Here is a 16,226-nt window from a genome sequence, read left to right as displayed (position 1 = left end):
AAAACAACCAAATCTGGAGCATTTCACCGTCTTTATATATTCTTCAACTGGGAAAGATGGGGGTCCTATTGATTGCCGCATCCAGATGCCTTATCGGTTTAGCCCATACTTCGTGGGACGGCTCAGCCTGCCCCATTCGTCTTTAAGCGCCAGTTAGGTCGTAAATAGATCACGTGATGAAGCTTCTCCCTCGATAGTCCACAGCGCTTGCACCGATAGGGCACTCGAGGCTGCGGGGCCCACAAAAAATGGGCCACGACTGATTTCCGTTCCGTTCGTTTCTGAGAGGCCCGTTTTCCGTGCCAACTTCGGAAGGTCCTATACTACGAGAGGGACGATCATCGTTTAATAATATCGTCGTAGTCTTTGGTGTTCTGTTTGCTGGGAAGGGGTAGGAAACATTTCGCAATCCAAATTGGGGGGCCCGAAGCAGTCTCGACTAGTGCGCACAGAATAGGCAAGTCCCTCCGGCAAAGAACATTGGACGGACACAATCTCTTTGGTATTGATAAGGGGTTGTTGTTTAACAATGCAAAATTACCAAAAAACATTTTGCTTGTAATGATCGTTGATTAGCCATTCTAGGAGTTTAGCGACAATTACACGACAGTATTCGTTAGTCGAGCTCGCTTGCTTATCGAAATCTGCCACTACTTTGCATACTTCAGCACTAGTGATGTCACTCACACAAATACACAAAACCTTTGGTTCCAAGTGGCTCGGGTATGATTAGACCAATCTTTACTAAAATCACATCGCTTAATACCGTTTGATCGTTGCGATAAGCGCCAACTGCTATATTGGAGGAGCCACCACACGACGATCGCTATATACCATGTCTTTGGTCCAACGCCTTGCTACAGTAGTATCGGTAAATTCTAATATTATAAACTACACCATCTTTCGTAATATACAAACAAGACCGTGCGCGATAGAGGCCCATCCGCTCTTAGTGAGGCCAGCCTCAAATGAACAACGAGACGTGCAAAATCAGGCAAGATGTTGTTGAAAGAATGAAAATGACACAGATGATGTGATGCAATGCTAGCCTGGCAAAGCATCCCCCGCGCCGCAAGGATACGCTCGTCCACTTCCTCACTCACTTGTGAGTAGCAGGAGAAGTGATCCTCACCTTCGTGTGGGGGTTGACGATTTCCACAGGCTTTCTGATTCTAGAAGTAGTGGCTCTAGGAGAGTCTGATGACTGATTGTTGGGCAGACTAGGTACTTCACCATGATAGGCAGTCGGAGCAAACACACTGGCCGTGTAAGGATTGAATTTCTTGGAGTGGCCAGCGGTGAAGGACTCAGGAATGTCGGGACAAAACTCCATGTCATCCTCAGCGTCAAAAGACTTCGACAAGTAGTATCTCAATCTTGAGTTGTGTAAGGAATAGTTGGAGGTGAGGGAGGAAGTGGCCGACGAGGACGATGACAAGGAGGAGCTAGTTGTTGAGTTGGCCAGACCGCCAAGGTATTGCAAATTGGCAAACGTGGGCGAAGCGTTCATTTGGGCATTATTCATTTGAGGGGAGTATTGCTGATAGTTGTTAAATATGTAAGGGTTGGACATGATGTTGGTTTTCTGATGGGAATCCTCAAGAGTGACTAATGACTGATCATAAAAGGTTCAAGAGTAATGAGTTCTGGTAAGCAAGAAGATGTTACCAAAGTGTCTGTTATTGATTTGATGAAAATATTTCGTGAAAGCAATTTGATGGATATGTGAAAGCTATTTAAGATGAATGAGTGACGAGAAGGAAGAAAACGTTTCTTTTACAATTTGGAGTTGGACTTGCGCAATTGGTGTACTGCATGAAAGTAGGGGCTTGCCAGTGGCTCCCCATGATAGCCTGCGAAGGCGGTATGTGTGCAGGTCTATCTCGTTTCTTTTTCGCACCCAGGCTTCTCTACAAACGTCAAGGTAAATCATGGTTAAGGCTGATCGTCGGTTAAGGAGACCTACAAAAAAAGGTCAGAAAAGTTGCTTTATACTGTTGCAGAATTGTGTAGATTTTGTCGTAATAGCAGAGCACCAGTCAATGCACGGAAGATTGATGACCACTTAAATGCAGGCGTCACTGCGTTGGGTAACATGACCTTGGAAAGCTGGCTGCGAAACCGAACGGGCGATAACGTGATATTCAGAGCGGTGAATATGAGGTAAGAGAAGGACTTGATATTATCAATTCATGAGGTTCAGCTGTTCATTACAACTTACTTCATTTTCTTCGCCCCCTATTTTGCGATAGTTTGGTTACTTTTCTTTTAATATTTGCCTTTGTTTGTTTGTGGAGTTGCGGCTCCTTGTTTGTTTTGGTGTATCGCCATCGCGTAGCATATTTACAAAACTTTTGAGAACCTGAGAACATCTTGTTTAAAATTCAAATGTAAAAGAAAAACAAGATGATAATTAAAAGGAAGAGAGAAGAATGTAAGATGAATGCTGAACAAGGAGTTCGATTCGATGTGTTTTAGGATCGAGTTCAATGGTTCGTACGCTGTACGCCTGAGTACTTGGCGGTTACATGTTGCAATTGACTGTTTACTCATGCAAAGCATGGTCGACATCGGTATAGTATAAAAAGGAGACGAAGACACAGTTGCACTTGCCACTTGGGTCGGGATCGTTAGAAAGTCATGTCGTTAGTGGAAAAAGGTCAGGTGGTTTTTGCTACAAACCGGAGCGTGCCTCTCACGTCTATCAGGCACCACGCAAAGTTGATAACATCAATTGAAAACTACCCCATCACATTGTTCCCTTAAAAGCCAAGTCCCGTAGGAAATCATGGTCAGAAAATATCTTGTCTCCTTTTTTAAGGTAGTGCCTCTCCATGTCCGCTCTCTTTTTCGCAGCCGGTGGTGACGAAACAAGTCTGCCGGGAATTGACATGCTCATACAAGTCAAGTTCAAGATATTGCGCATATTCTGAAAGAAAAGTCCACTTCGAAATGTTTCTTCTGTTTAACAGGATTTTCTCGGATCTGTCTCCGGCACCATCCTGTTTCATGTTGCATATTCTGAAACATGTTCTCCCATTGTGAGGCTCGTTTGGGCAAGTTTTGCACCCACTGAGTACCTCCAAATGAAGTCCACATCTACACAACTTTGCAAGAGGTACTATGAACACTTTTGTGAGCGAAGTGAAAAACATCGATGTCAAGTTACATGTTCCACGGTCTCATTCCCACCGCAAGTATCAACTCGTGGAGTTGTCTAATGGACTTCGAACGTTTTTGATAAATGATAGGAGCAGCGATCTCTTTTCCGCTGCCATGATAGTCGGCAGTGGTTCTGCTAATGACCCAGATGAATCTCTTGGCCTTGCTCATCTATGTGAGCACATGTTGTTTTTAGGAACACGAACATATCCAATTCCTAACCATCTTAATCAAATCGTATCTTCGGCAGGTGGCTTTACCAACGCTTACACTACGATGGAGCATACATGCTACCACTTCGAGCTCTCGTCGTTTGCAAAGTCAACAGATGAAACAGTGTTTATCATTGACCAAGTTCTTGATATTTTTTCGTCATTTTTCAAATGCCCATTGTTCAAGGAGAAATACATCAAGGGAGAAATTAATGCTGTGGAAGAAGAGCATCGAGGGAATACGGAAGACATGAACAGAATAATTTTCCACGCCCTTCGTCTTCTTGCATCTCCAAACCATGCCTTCCATCGCTTTGGAACAGGCAACAAGGATACGTTAAGTGCTCTCGGCACGAAGACCTTGCAGAGGTATTTACGTGCATACTTCCAACGCTTCTACACTACACGGAAAATGGTACTTGTTTTGAAAGGCCCCCAATCGATAAATCACCTCAAGAAGCTTTTGGTAGCTCACTTCTCCGACTTGGTGATAACCTCACTTGACCACTGGAGGGGATCAAATTCCTCCTTCGTTTCTGATCATGACATATACTTCAGCCCCCAGCTTTATGGATATTCCGACACTCCTCTTTTTCTGCCTACGACGAAGGCTATCTTTCTCAAGGTTCCCAAGGACACACTTCTAAGACTATGTTATCCATCGAAACATATTTTTGACACAGCAGGTATTGGGCGGCTCAAGAGCTTGATTTGTAATCTAATTGGCGACGAGTCCATGAACACAGTTTGCGATTACTTAAAACGCAAAAAGGGATGGGCCACAGACATCATGGTATTCTGCCAAAACACGTTCATGAATGATGATGTGCTTGTGGTTGATATCGGCTTGACACCATTAGGTTTGAAAAACCTTCCTCAAGTGATCGATACACTCCATTACTTCGTCAACTATACTGTTGTAAGGGCAAACATATTCGATTTGGAAAAAGTGGCTAGTGACTTGCTTGATCTTGAAGAAACTCTATTTTTGCAAAGAAATGTCGAGGCATGCTTCGTTGATGAAATTTGCGACTATGGTGAGAAAATTGAAAAAGGGGACCTAGCACTTCCAGACATAGTTCGTGGGTACGGAGATTTGCTTGAAGACGGGAGTCGGCTCAAAACCGTGCAACAACTACGAAAAGCGTTCATAGAATGCTTCACCGAAGAAAACGTACGTATAATCGTGGCGCATAAGGATCTCACTCCACTCAACCACTTCAAGAAAAATATGGAAGATTACGAAATAGCCACTGATTCGTACTATCAATATGAGTTCGTAAAGATAACGGAATCAACACCAATGACTTTCATTAATTTGGACCTTGACTTGGGTCTTGAACTACCAACTATCTCCTCAAATCTCAAAGAGCTGGTTGAAAACTCGAGAAAAAGGGGTAATAGTAACGATCCTGATGATAACGATGATGTTGGTTTTGTGAGAGGTATGAGAGCCAAAGAAAACCATCCATGCCTAGTTTGGTTTGATGAGGCTGCGGAGATATGGCAAATTGACCCTGATGGTGAGGATCAAGAGTCGATTTACATCACTGTGACCTTTCACCTTCGTGAAATCGAAAAATCACCCGAGAATATTGTGGGAATAGAGCTAGTTGCAGAAATCGTCGGAGAAGAGCTACGATACAAGCTTTATCACTATGAGCTCTTGGGTCACACATGGGGGTTTTTCGTCAATGTAACTGGTGAACCCTCAATACTCGTATCGGTTTCAGGGCCAAAGAGCAGCAGTGTGACGTTGTTGCAAATCATACTTGATCAGTTACGAATGCGGATTGGCTGCAAGGAAAAGATTGCATATCAACAGTTCAAACGGGCTAGAGTGAACACAAGAAAAAGAATAGAAGAAACGCAAAGTGCAACTGGTTTGAGGAAGGTTTTCTCTGCAGCCTACCTTATTATTGAGAAGGATTTGATCACTCCAAATCAAAAACTTGAAGCATTGGAACTTTATGACACGGACAGCTTGACAACACTTTCTGAACAATTATTGAGATTAAAGCCATTTACACAGCTTTTATTTGAAGGAGACATCGACGACGAAGAACGTACAAAAATTATTGACGCAGTCTCCCTAGGGGAAAATCAAGTTGCTTCATATAACGTACTAGCCAAACAAAGTCATGCGTCCAGCTACTTTCTTCCCGATGGACGAAATTTAATGTTTTCACTGCAAGGAGGCACAGATGATACGGCAAACACTGTATTTTACTATTTACAGCTTGGGCCCAGGAATGATCTTGAAGTATATGCTTGGGGCCGTTTGTTCGAACATTATCTCTCACATACAGCATTAAACGAGCTACGAACAAAGCGACGTTTAGCTTACATGGCTTTTACAGGGATGAAGTTTTTTCGCCAATCCTTTGGAATTCACATCACGATTCCTAGTGGAGAATTTGATTGTCACCGACTAGCTGACGAGATAGAAGGGTACTTGTGGCGCTTGGAGCAAAACCTAAACCAACTCACCGAAGAGCGTTTTAAAAGTGAAATTTTGGAACCATTCATTCAAGCCCTCGACCAGAATGCCAATCACATCAATACCCCCTCGGGCTTATTTCTGACACTACAGCCTGTGCAAGGCTCGGGAGATAAACCAGAAACTGCGGAATTCATGGCACATTGGAGCAGGGTCGATCAGATAATAAACGGCACATATCGCTTCGGAGGGACGGTATGTGAAGAGCCGGTCAACAAGAATTTCCTTCAAAATCTCTCGTTGGAAACATTCTTACAATATGTCCGAACATTTATTTCCGTGAAATCCCCTCAAAGATCATGTCTCATTGTCGCTAATGCTGCAGGGACTCAGCTGTACGAAGCCTGTAAGTCGCAATTTGCAACCATTATACATCGTCAACTCCGAGAAGGGGACGTTAACATCACTCACACTAAAGTGACCAGCTTGCTCGAAGCTTGCAGAGACCAAGAGGGCTTCACTGACTTACCAGTACTTCTCAAGGAGTATATCAAGGAGAGTAAACAGAATTCCAAGTTGGTAAAATTGGCATTCAAAAGATTCGCTACCTCCATAGTGCGAGGTGCAACGTCCAAAATTTCCGCTCGGCCAATTGCAAGGTTCGACACCCATCCAATATCCAACAAGACGGAATTCACCAATTATAAAGATATACAAAACCTATGCTATGTGGGGAAGCGGATTTGCTGGCACGATAAAATCCTCAGCTTAGAAAGCATAGCGCAGGGCTAGTGCCATAGCACTGCACAATTATTGCCGTATATTTATATATATATATGGGGTACACATCGCCCTGAGAGTTATTCTCTACACCAACTTTCGCTCATGTCTTCAGAAGCTGTATCTGTAACACTCGAGGAGCTCACAAAGGGGCTTGATTTCGATACGTTGAACAAGGCATTCGGCCCCGATTCTCTTGGTATAATCATAGTAAAGGATTTACCTGAGCACTTCAAGGCGTTGAGACACAAAGTTCTTCAAAGTATTTCTGTTCTTGCCAACCTACCACAGGATGAGTTGAAGAAGTTAGAGCTGCCAGAATCAATGTGGCTCACAGGTTGGTCCTGTGGCAAGGAAGTCTTGAGCAAAACAGGAGAGCCTGACTTCAACAAGGGCTCTTACTATGTCAATTGTGCGTTCTACAAGAACGACCAGCTTGAGGGTCCAGAGGCCGCTTTAGTGGAAAAGTTCAAAGACTTCAAGACGTACGTTCTGCCAAATGTGTGGCCGGCAGATACAATAGCTGGGTTAGAAACGTTCAAGGCTGACGCCAAGCAGTTGATAAACCTCATCATCAGCACAGCGGAAAAGGTTGCGAAGAATTGCGATCACTACATCAGCATGCACATTGAAAAGTACGAGAAGAACTTTCTTCAGAGGATTATCAGGGAGTCCACGTGCACAAAGGCCCGCTTGCTTCACTATTTCCCTAACAGCGGTGAGTCGAAGGGTAATAACGACGATTGGTGTGGTGAACATCTCGATCATTCCTGTCTCACCGGGTTGACTTCTGCTCTCTTCCTTGAAGAGTCCAATGGTACCACCACGGCTTTGCCCAAACTGCCTGACCCTGAAGCTGGTTTGTACATTAAAAACAGACATGGGGAAGTACAAAAAGTGAATATTCCCAAGGATTGCCTTGCTTTCCAAAGCGGACAGGCTTTGCAGGAGATCTCTAAGGGTTTTTTCAAAGCAGTCCCCCACTATGTTCAAGGAACATCACTTCCACGCATAGCCAGGAACACTTTGGCAGTTTTCTGTCAGCCAGATTTGGACGAGATGGTGAACGACACAGAGAACTTTGCCCAGTTTGCTCAGAGGATCGTTTCTGGGAACCACTGAGACTTTTCGCAGCCAAATATACAGACATCAGCAGCGTACACCAAGAAGCCACAACCAGCGCCAAATGTATTGAAAGTAGTATTGAAATTGGAATGTGAGCACTGACCTCGTCCAAATATGTAAAACAAGTTATCATTGTGTTTGATAGATTGTGTATTTGAAAATGGTGTCACATGACCTGACCCGCTGTTGAACAGTTCAAGGTTCCATCGCCTACTCATTCTTCATGCAAAACGACGAAATTCCGGTCGTGAACGATCCCCGGACCTTAAAAAGAAACATTGAGGTTACAGATGTGCCCACAATAGATAGTGAAGTGAGGACTGTTCTCAGGAAATTGGGGGAACCCATCACATTCTTTGGAGAAGGGCCATCTGAGAGACGAGAGCGTCTACTACGATTTTTGCAAGAGCGACCCCACACAAACATTGAATTCGCTGAAATAGAACAGACTGAAGATGAGAGTATGGCATCAGAAGATGAAGATGACGATGAGGAGTTTTACACGCCGGGCAGCGAGGAGCTAGAAGATGCTCGCAAGAAGATTCTAAAGTACTCGGTAGACCGTGCGATTGCCAGAGTAAACAAAGAGAAGGAGGAGGCAAAGACGTATGATTCGTTTAAAGTTCTCAAACACAGGCGTTACATCAACAGTACATTAGGCGATTATGAATTGAACGGGACAGATGTTCTTAAAGGCAATACCCGTGCAATATCGGTTGTGAGAGCCAACTGCGATGACACGGTGATCGCATGCGGGTCATGGGATGGGAACGTTTACCTTCTCAAAAGGGACGAGGAGAATTTACTCTCTCAGAAGGGAAAGTCGGGAAGTGGATACCATACGGAGAAAGTCAGTGCTCTAGATTGGCACCCCACCGACTCTACCATTCTCGCTACTGGTGGTGCAGAAGGTTATGTTAATCTATGGAGGTATAATGAAGATGAGATTGTCAAACCTCAACTCAAACTCAAAGCCAGTGAAAGAAGGGTACCAAAGGTTGCATTCCATCCCAGCGGTCACTATTTGGCGAGCACATCGTTTGACCAAACGTGGAAGTTTTGGGATATCGAGAAAGAACTAGAACTTGTTGAGCAAGAAGGTCATTCCAAGGAGGTCTATGCGTGTGCCATTCATCCCGACGGGAGCCTCATAGCAACAGGTGATCTTGATGGTGTTGGCAGAGTATGGGATTTGAGATCAGGGAGATCTATTGCTGTTCTCAATGGCCACATTCAGGGCTTATATTCTATGGACTGGTCACCAAACGGTCAGCATCTCGCATCAGCAAGTGGTGATTGTTCAGTCAAAATATGGGATATGCGGAAGCTCACCAGTGTCAACGTAGATACCCAGTTGTTTCTGATCCCAGCGCACACTAAGCTAGTAAGCGAGGTTAGATTCTTTCAAAATAATCTGGGCCCATTGGCAATTGCAGTGACAGACGAAAGTGACGAAAACCCTTCGACCCTAAACGTTGCGGGAACGTTCTTAGCCACGAGCTCTTATGACGGGACGGTAAAACTATGGTCGGCAGATAACTGGATAAACGTGCTGACACTTAAAGGTCATAATGATAAGGTAATGAGCTGTGATATTGGGAAACAGGGAACGTACATTGTGAGTTGTGGATGGGACCGCACAGTCAAGACCTGGTGTAAATTGTAGAGGATGACGATATGATGTCTCATGAAAACGGTAAGCATACTTGCAACATATTCTCAAACTCAGATCCTTCGATTTTCGATTGATAAGATGTGTCTTCATGTTAAGCGTTTTTTCGCAGCCATCAACCTTAAACTTACCATAGACTATGATGGAATGCAAATATGAAGTGAGATCCATCATGTGATTGTAAGTTTTAGACAAAAATTACATAAGTTTACCTTTTCCAACGAATTTTTTATTTTGTATCTTTTCATGATGGACCCTTTAGCTGATAAGCACTCGCACCCGCTTTAAGTATGTCTTGCATAGCAGGCTGGCTTATCACAATGTTTGCGAAAAAAACGGTTTAAACTATTTCAACACTCCGAGTATACGCAAATTCAAGATGGATCTTCACAGTATTTTGGACGACGTGCCTGAGCCCCCCATTGTGGACTTGCACTTGGATGAAATTAATACTTCTGGAGTGTACAATTTGCCGACCCCCATGTTTGAGTTTCAAAAAGAGCTCACCGACCAAATTGTCTCGTTGCACTATTCAGACATCTTGAAATACTGTGAAACAAATGATACCACGGAACTCATCATAAAGTCGCTACAAATATGTGTTGAGAACTGTATGCTTGTTGCGACGCATCCATACTTGCTTATACAACACTATATGCCAAAAAACTTATCCATGAGAGACTTGCCTGCGAAGTTAGCCGAGACAAGCGGAAAGTTTAACGTGGTGAAGGATCTTATCAATGTTATGGTCTCCAATAATGTGCTGCCGCTACCAAAGCATGTGGGCTTAGTCATGAATAATAACGTCCGAGAGATGGATCTAATAGAGGCTCTCTTACTTGGATGCCGGGGCTCCAAGACTGTTCAAAGATATGTGGGAAACAGCATTAAACGAGAAAATGCTAAGATACAGAAAGGTAACACGAAGGGATCACAACTCACGTTGCACATGATTCCTCAAGATGGGAAACTCACAAGAAATGAAGCTGATCTAGAAACCGTTAAATTTGATTGCATTATTGTTATGGACGGTCATGTCGACACGGAATGCACGTTTTTCAAGAATTTGAGACAACAAAACAGAAGAGGTGAAGAATGTGTAATGGTGAGACTAATACCAATATACTCCATTGAGCATTGCTTACTTCACTATAAGGGGATGGACGAGGACCCAAGCTATCTTTACAAACTAATTTCATCCATCGTTTGCTTAAGAGACAGAATTGGAAATCTACAGCCTGATATATTTCCCATCTATAATCAAAGTCTCACATACTTGTCACACACGTTCTTTGACTACGTTTTTCGTCGTGATAATCGCTCGTTCCCATCGTGGCCATTACCTGAGCTTCCAAAAATACCAAAGTTCTCTCCCACTGATGTCGAGAGATCTCTTCTAACGGAGGTTGTTTATCACTATACACCATATGATTCAAACGAAACAGCTATGGATGGTACGTCGAAGTCAAAGACATACTATCAAACGAAAAGGCTTCAACTGGACTACGTTACGAATCCGCTCAAAAACGACTACAACATCTTGAGTGGTATCCACAATCACGCAGCAGTATCGAAGAGATCAGGTAAGGATAGAACCATACTTACTCATAAGCTTATCCTTGAGTTGAATGCGGGTTACTTAGACCTTGCTAGAATCGAGGAGGAGTATCAGTGTCATATCGACTTCAACAAAGAAGAACGGCTCAACTTGGTTGGAAGAAGATTAGATGAAATGAAGCAAGCATTATCGAACATTGTTGGAGATGTCGATCATGTGGAGCAAAGAATACAAGTAAGCGAAAAGAAACTTCAGAGGCGACAGGAAGAAATGGAGGCTCATAAGGCTGAAATTGAATCCGACAAAGAGAAGTTGAACAATTTTGTGAAAGAAAAAGGCATTCCGGATGACGATATTAAGAGAGCGTTTGTGGAGAACCAACTAAAGATATGGCAGTTGCAAACTGAAGTCAAGGAGGATGCCAAAAAGCTACTGGCAAAGAATGACGAATTGAGCTACACCAAGCGTGAAATTGAGAATTGTGAGAACTCTATTAGACTGTCTGAGGAACAGTTGAAGGATGTTCGTGAGAAAATCGCTGATTTACAAAAGCAGCTCGAGGCTGCCCGTACGACGGAGTTAGAAGCGGGCGAATCCTTCAAAAAGCGCAAGCTAGCGATCGCTGAAGAAATCGCTCAAGCTAAAGAAGATAATACGGCACTTAAAACGAAATTTGTGAAGTCTTTGAAATTCTTAAGAGATACCTCACATTTGAAGAGTCGAAAAGGAAGGGGCCTCACACCCATCAATCGTTGATATTATAAGAAGTATATAGGGGCTTCCGACCGCAAACCATCAAAAATAAGACAGTTGTTGATTGGACTATCTTTCTTGCCAAAAAATTGGATAATATCCTGTGCTAAGAATCCACCCAAGATGGCTGCAACCGGTGAAAACTCCGTATAGCATTGTGTAGCGAAGTTCCTTAAGTCCTCCTCGGTGATAACATGTCGTGAAACTCCCAAAACATCACATACTTGCTCAGCTTTTTCTAGCAATTGTGCTGTGTCTATAATTTCTTCTGGATTCGTAGGACGTTTGAACTCAAAAAGTGCGAGAATAAGAGGCAACGCACCCGTTAGCCTTTTAAGTTGTCTCTTGCTAAGCTGAAGTGGTAACTTGCTTGAGCTGAAGATCAGACTCAAAGGAACAAACTTATCAACAATTGTGACGAGTTCAGTTTCACCATCTCCCTTCAAATCAACTTTAACCACCTCTTTGACCTCGTTGATCTTTGTGCCCGGCTGACGCGGATGATTGCCAACAGTGTGCTCTTTTGTTGATGAGTGCTCTATTAAGTCGGTGAAGATGTAGCCGAACATACCATGTTCACCTGCAACGAAGAGTGGGATTTTGTGGTCTCTAGTTATCTTGTTTATTGCTAGTATCTGCTCCTTCGTCACCTCAGTGGCAACAACTAAGTCAAAATTCTTGTAATATGATAGAGGGACGTCCTCCAACTTAGTTGTGTTGATCAGGAGATTGACCCTCGGATTTAGTTCTTGAATGCGTGGTAAAATAAGAGGAAGTTTCAAATCGCCAACGACACTATCGTCGTTGGGCAAGAAGAACTGTGCTGCAAAATCCTCTTCCTTAACAACAGAGCCATCAAGTATTTCAATGGTGTTGAGACCCCCGAGCACGAGGTTCTTGACTGTCTCAGACCCTACACCTCCAAGGTTCACTACCAATACTTTAGCAGACCTCAATCGAAGCTGTGTGTCCGTACCCCATAAGCGGATCTGCCTATCGTACAAAGCAATTTCATCTAGATGTTAGAATATAAGTAAGATTCAGTTGGTCCTGTAAATAACATACCAGCAGTCAACTGACCCTCGTTTGACATTAGATGATGCTTAAGATATCAACGAGTGCGATTGAGTACTGCCGAAAAGTGGGATGCATACAGTCACTTGGGACATTTTAGTAATGAATGCTATAATTGATTTCTTATTACTTATAACTTTTATATGCTATTTCTTTCCTGTAGACGACGTCCGTGGCTAGAGTACTATTCTTTTTTTTTCTAATCTTCTTTTTTTCTTCATGGGATGTATCAATTGGACCCAGACACAACCAACTTCTGCAAGTGCGACATGAAAACCTGTAAGGAAACATCATCAGTCAAGACAATTGCTCCGTTACTGATTTGCTCAGAATTATATGACGTACTTGGATTCAACTTAGACATCAAGAACCTAGCTTGCGATCCACCTTCTTGAGTATCAATGAATCTCGGTAATGGAAACCTATCAATCAACAAATCTCCCGCTTCAAGCTTAGGCTCTTCCAACAATGCTTTAAAATCGGCATGTTCCTCTAAGTTCTGATAACCCTCTTTTCGCCACTGCATGATTGTGCGTCCATGGTAAATCAAAATGTGGAAGAAAGTATCCAAGAGCAAGATTCTGTCATTCCTAAGTGAAACAGAATCCAACAAGACAGGCTCGGGCTCTTCAATATCGAGGCCGAACGATGTTAATGTTGGCTGGATCATGATCAACGAATTACCGCAGTTTTCTGTCAAGAAAACATGTCTATAGAAGGCTGTCTCATCAGGCGAGTTGTTGAACACCTGCAAAAACTGAGATCTTCTCAAGTAATAGATAAAACCAGGAAAAAATGAGAATTGTGGATGCAACCTAAACGATGTTTCATCATCCTTTCTGTAGTCGGCAAACTTTTGACACAACTTGATCAACATTCGGTCAATCCACCTCAAAACATCGGCTCCATCGTCCTGCTCAGACTTGAACAAGGTGATACGAGACATCAACACTGCAGCAGCATCCTGGTCAAACGATTGGGCCAAAAGCTGCTCATCTGGTGTTAAGATTGTTGCCACTGTGGTAACCCTTACCCTATAAGTACCTGAGGCATGCTGATATGTGGTGATGAATTGCATGTAAGCTTGAGCTTCATTAGGCAATGGCAGATTGTTGACCACATCGAAAAAAATTGCATGAGTGGTCTGTGGAGAAATGGCGCACATTTTGTACTTGTTTGTGCCACCAATACCCAACTCGGTCTCTGAGACATAGTGAGTTTTTGCCTTCAATGATGACGCGTGTCCAATCAAACCACTGACTTTCAATTCTCTAGAACACTTGATCTCTAACGTCCCATTAAACCCCATAAGTAGGAAGTCATTTTGGTCTTTATTGAAGAGCTTGAGGAATGACTGCTTGAAAATGGATGTGGTGAATGCATCAGACAATAACAAGACACCTCCGGTCTTGGAGCACATCGACTTCATCTCCAGGAATCCGACTTGATCTAAACAACCACCGAACAAGTCAATGACATGGCCGTGCTTAACAGCTTTGGCGGCCACCCCTTCATAAAACTTGACCGCCTTTTTGTAGTGCTTTGCGTTATCCTTATCGATATCGGAATGAGATCTGATGTTCTCGCTCAATTTCTTCCCGACAATCATACCTGGATTCCTTGTAGACGCACCGGCAGAAAACAAAAATATCCTTGCGCCGAAGCCGGAGAACGTATTACCAAGCAAGCAGGTGGCCACGTTGATTGCAGACCCAGTAGCACGAGTGGGCCTTTCACCATGGGCCACTGGCCAAGGATCGGTGGTCAATCTATCGATGAGATCGCAGAACTGGGGTTCAATTTCCTCGACCGGCAAGAAGAATCGCTGCAATGAATTTTGCATGGAAGGCTGTCCTGGTTGAGCAAGCACTGGTTTATTCAACATGTCCGCCACTTGTCTTTCAGTGTACTCCTTGTTACCTTGGAAGATGTAGGATTTATTGATGATGCCCGTACCCAAGTCATACACTTGGACCATTTGGCCATAAGTGATCAAGCCTATGAGGGCGTTAGGTGGAAGATAAGAAAGAGACGCGATCAAGGTCTCCTTCAAGGCATTTAGGTTGTCTTCATCCTGGCACAAGTCGACCACATACAAAAAGATTGGTGGATGTTGTACTGGCTTGGAGGTGATGTACTCCATGGTAGTGGAAGCTGGGTTTAGTTCGAGAGGCATATGCTCGGCACTGATTCCTTGGTAATGTGGAGGTAAGGGATTTCTAGTGCCGCAAAGGGGACATATCCACACTCCGTTGACATCATACTTGGCAAATGGGTTCAAGAACCCTCGACACGATGTTTGGTGACAAACCACGGGGTCGTACGCTGCCACTGGCAAGTCCTCTCTGTACTTTAAAGGCGTGTACAAGACGCCAGTGGGGACGACAATCTTGTTCAGTTCAGCTTTTGTCGAAGGGAACGTGTTCCATGCCAAACGAATTCCATTGATGTCTTCCTGTTCCTCAAACTCCATTAGGTATATAGATTTGGATGAAGTATGAACAAGCTAGAAAACGCGATATAATATAGGGGGAAAAGAACTAAAAGCAAACAATGGATGTCAAATGTGAAACTAATCAACAGCAGAACAAGGTAATTGGGCCACGAATATTTGGTGAGTTGTTGTTCCCTGATGTCGATAAGCTTCTTTTGATATTTTGATCTGAAAAAAACTCGTCGTTTGTGAGAGGACAACACACGGTCGTGTGTACACCGCACGACCATTCGCGGTGCTATGTTATATGCTCTGGAAATGGTTGCAAAATATATGGACACGTCTATTACAAGGGCACGTAAACAATGCAATAAATGTCAAGTAAGTAAATGAAGTCTTTAGGCATTTTCTAAATTGATTCACACACTTTCAGCCTGCTTTTTTGTTCTACGAGACCAGTTTTGCCGCTTCAAATGAGTGCAATGGAGCCATCTTTGGGGTCGTTTCGTATTAGGAATATGAAATTCTTCAAGTGAGGACTAGACAATAGATATGTATCCACTACACTGTTGCGACCATATTGTTGGGCGATTAGCTTCACCATTTACTATCATAATAGGTGAGGGTAGCTTCGTAGACTTCGAAGGATCTACAAGGAAGTCATCACCTGGTACCCCAAGTAAGGAAAATTGAGTTTGTTCTCCACTTCCACTTACAATACCTGCTTATACACTCAAAAAAGAATTATACTTTATTGATGTACTCGTCGTTTCAACTAAGGAGTTTTCATGTGGTCAACACTGGCTGCGAAAAAAAAGAACGTACAAGTTCAGCCGGTCCTCAAATTTCAACGGTCCACTCACGAAACAGCACAATTAAAGAGAGCAACAAATCAAGCAGATACCTTAAGAGAGGAAGTGAAATTCAAGTAGCTACCTTTAGAGGTGTTGTGACTTTCGAATAGGTAATAATGGTAGTGTGCCTCTCTACACCAATTGAAAGCACAAGTGCATTAT

General features: G+C 43.3%; 7 protein-coding genes across 7 annotated transcripts; 4 read left to right on the top strand and 3 right to left on the bottom strand. All coding sequences in view use genetic code 12, as the record gives it.

The window, feature by feature from the left end:
- Window positions 1–1,099: 1,099 nt before the first annotated feature.
- On the bottom strand, window positions 1,100–1,573 carry CJI96_0000124 (uncharacterized protein; the record flags this gene model as incomplete). Its single annotated transcript, XM_029033691.1, has 1 exon — window positions 1,100–1,573. One exon carries the CDS (start codon window positions 1,571–1,573, stop codon window positions 1,100–1,102), a length of 474 nt encoding a protein of 157 aa, XP_028892283.1.
- Window positions 1,574–3,123: 1,550 nt separating this feature from the next.
- Window positions 3,124–6,606, top strand: AXL1 (Axl1p; the record flags this gene model as incomplete). The annotated part of the gene is made up of 1 exon (XM_029033692.2): window positions 3,124–6,606. One exon carries the CDS (start codon window positions 3,124–3,126, stop codon window positions 6,604–6,606), a length of 3,483 nt encoding a protein of 1,160 aa, XP_028892284.2.
- A 93-nt stretch (window positions 6,607–6,699) lies between these two features.
- On the top strand, window positions 6,700–7,716 carry CJI96_0000122 (uncharacterized protein; the record flags this gene model as incomplete). The annotated part of the gene is made up of 1 exon (XM_029033693.2): window positions 6,700–7,716. One exon carries the CDS (start codon window positions 6,700–6,702, stop codon window positions 7,714–7,716), a length of 1,017 nt encoding a protein of 338 aa, XP_028892285.2.
- Window positions 7,717–7,942: 226 nt separating this feature from the next.
- CJI96_0000121 (U4/U6-U5 snRNP complex subunit PRP4) lies at window positions 7,943–9,385 on the top strand (the record flags this gene model as incomplete). The annotated part of the gene is made up of 1 exon (XM_029033694.2): window positions 7,943–9,385. The coding sequence occupies one exon, from the start codon at window positions 7,943–7,945 to the stop codon at window positions 9,383–9,385; it is 1,443 nt and encodes a 480-aa protein (XP_028892286.2).
- Window positions 9,386–9,770: 385 nt separating this feature from the next.
- CJI96_0000120 (uncharacterized protein) lies at window positions 9,771–11,705 on the top strand (the record flags this gene model as incomplete). Its single annotated transcript, XM_029033695.2, has 1 exon — window positions 9,771–11,705. One exon carries the CDS (start codon window positions 9,771–9,773, stop codon window positions 11,703–11,705), a length of 1,935 nt encoding a protein of 644 aa, XP_028892287.1.
- Window positions 11,706–11,707: 2 nt separating this feature from the next.
- Window positions 11,708–12,795, bottom strand: CJI96_0000119 (E1 ubiquitin-activating protein AOS1; the record flags this gene model as incomplete). Its single annotated transcript, XM_029033696.2, has 2 exons — window positions 11,708–12,717; window positions 12,768–12,795. 2 exons carry the CDS (start codon window positions 12,793–12,795, stop codon window positions 11,708–11,710), a joined length of 1,038 nt encoding a protein of 345 aa, XP_028892288.2.
- A 210-nt stretch (window positions 12,796–13,005) lies between these two features.
- Window positions 13,006–15,249, bottom strand: SEC23 (GTPase-activating protein SEC23; the record flags this gene model as incomplete). The annotated part of the gene is made up of 1 exon (XM_029033697.2): window positions 13,006–15,249. One exon carries the CDS (start codon window positions 15,247–15,249, stop codon window positions 13,006–13,008), a length of 2,244 nt encoding a protein of 747 aa, XP_028892289.2.
- Window positions 15,250–16,226: the final 977 nt, after the last annotated feature.

Source organism: Candidozyma auris, chromosome 1 (assembly GCF_003013715.1).
Source record: "Candidozyma auris chromosome 1, complete sequence".
Taxonomy (NCBI): domain Eukaryota; kingdom Fungi; phylum Ascomycota; class Pichiomycetes; order Serinales; family Metschnikowiaceae; genus Candidozyma; species Candidozyma auris.
Note: the sequence above shows the minus strand (reverse complement) of the source record. Positions and strands in the feature narration are given on the sequence as shown.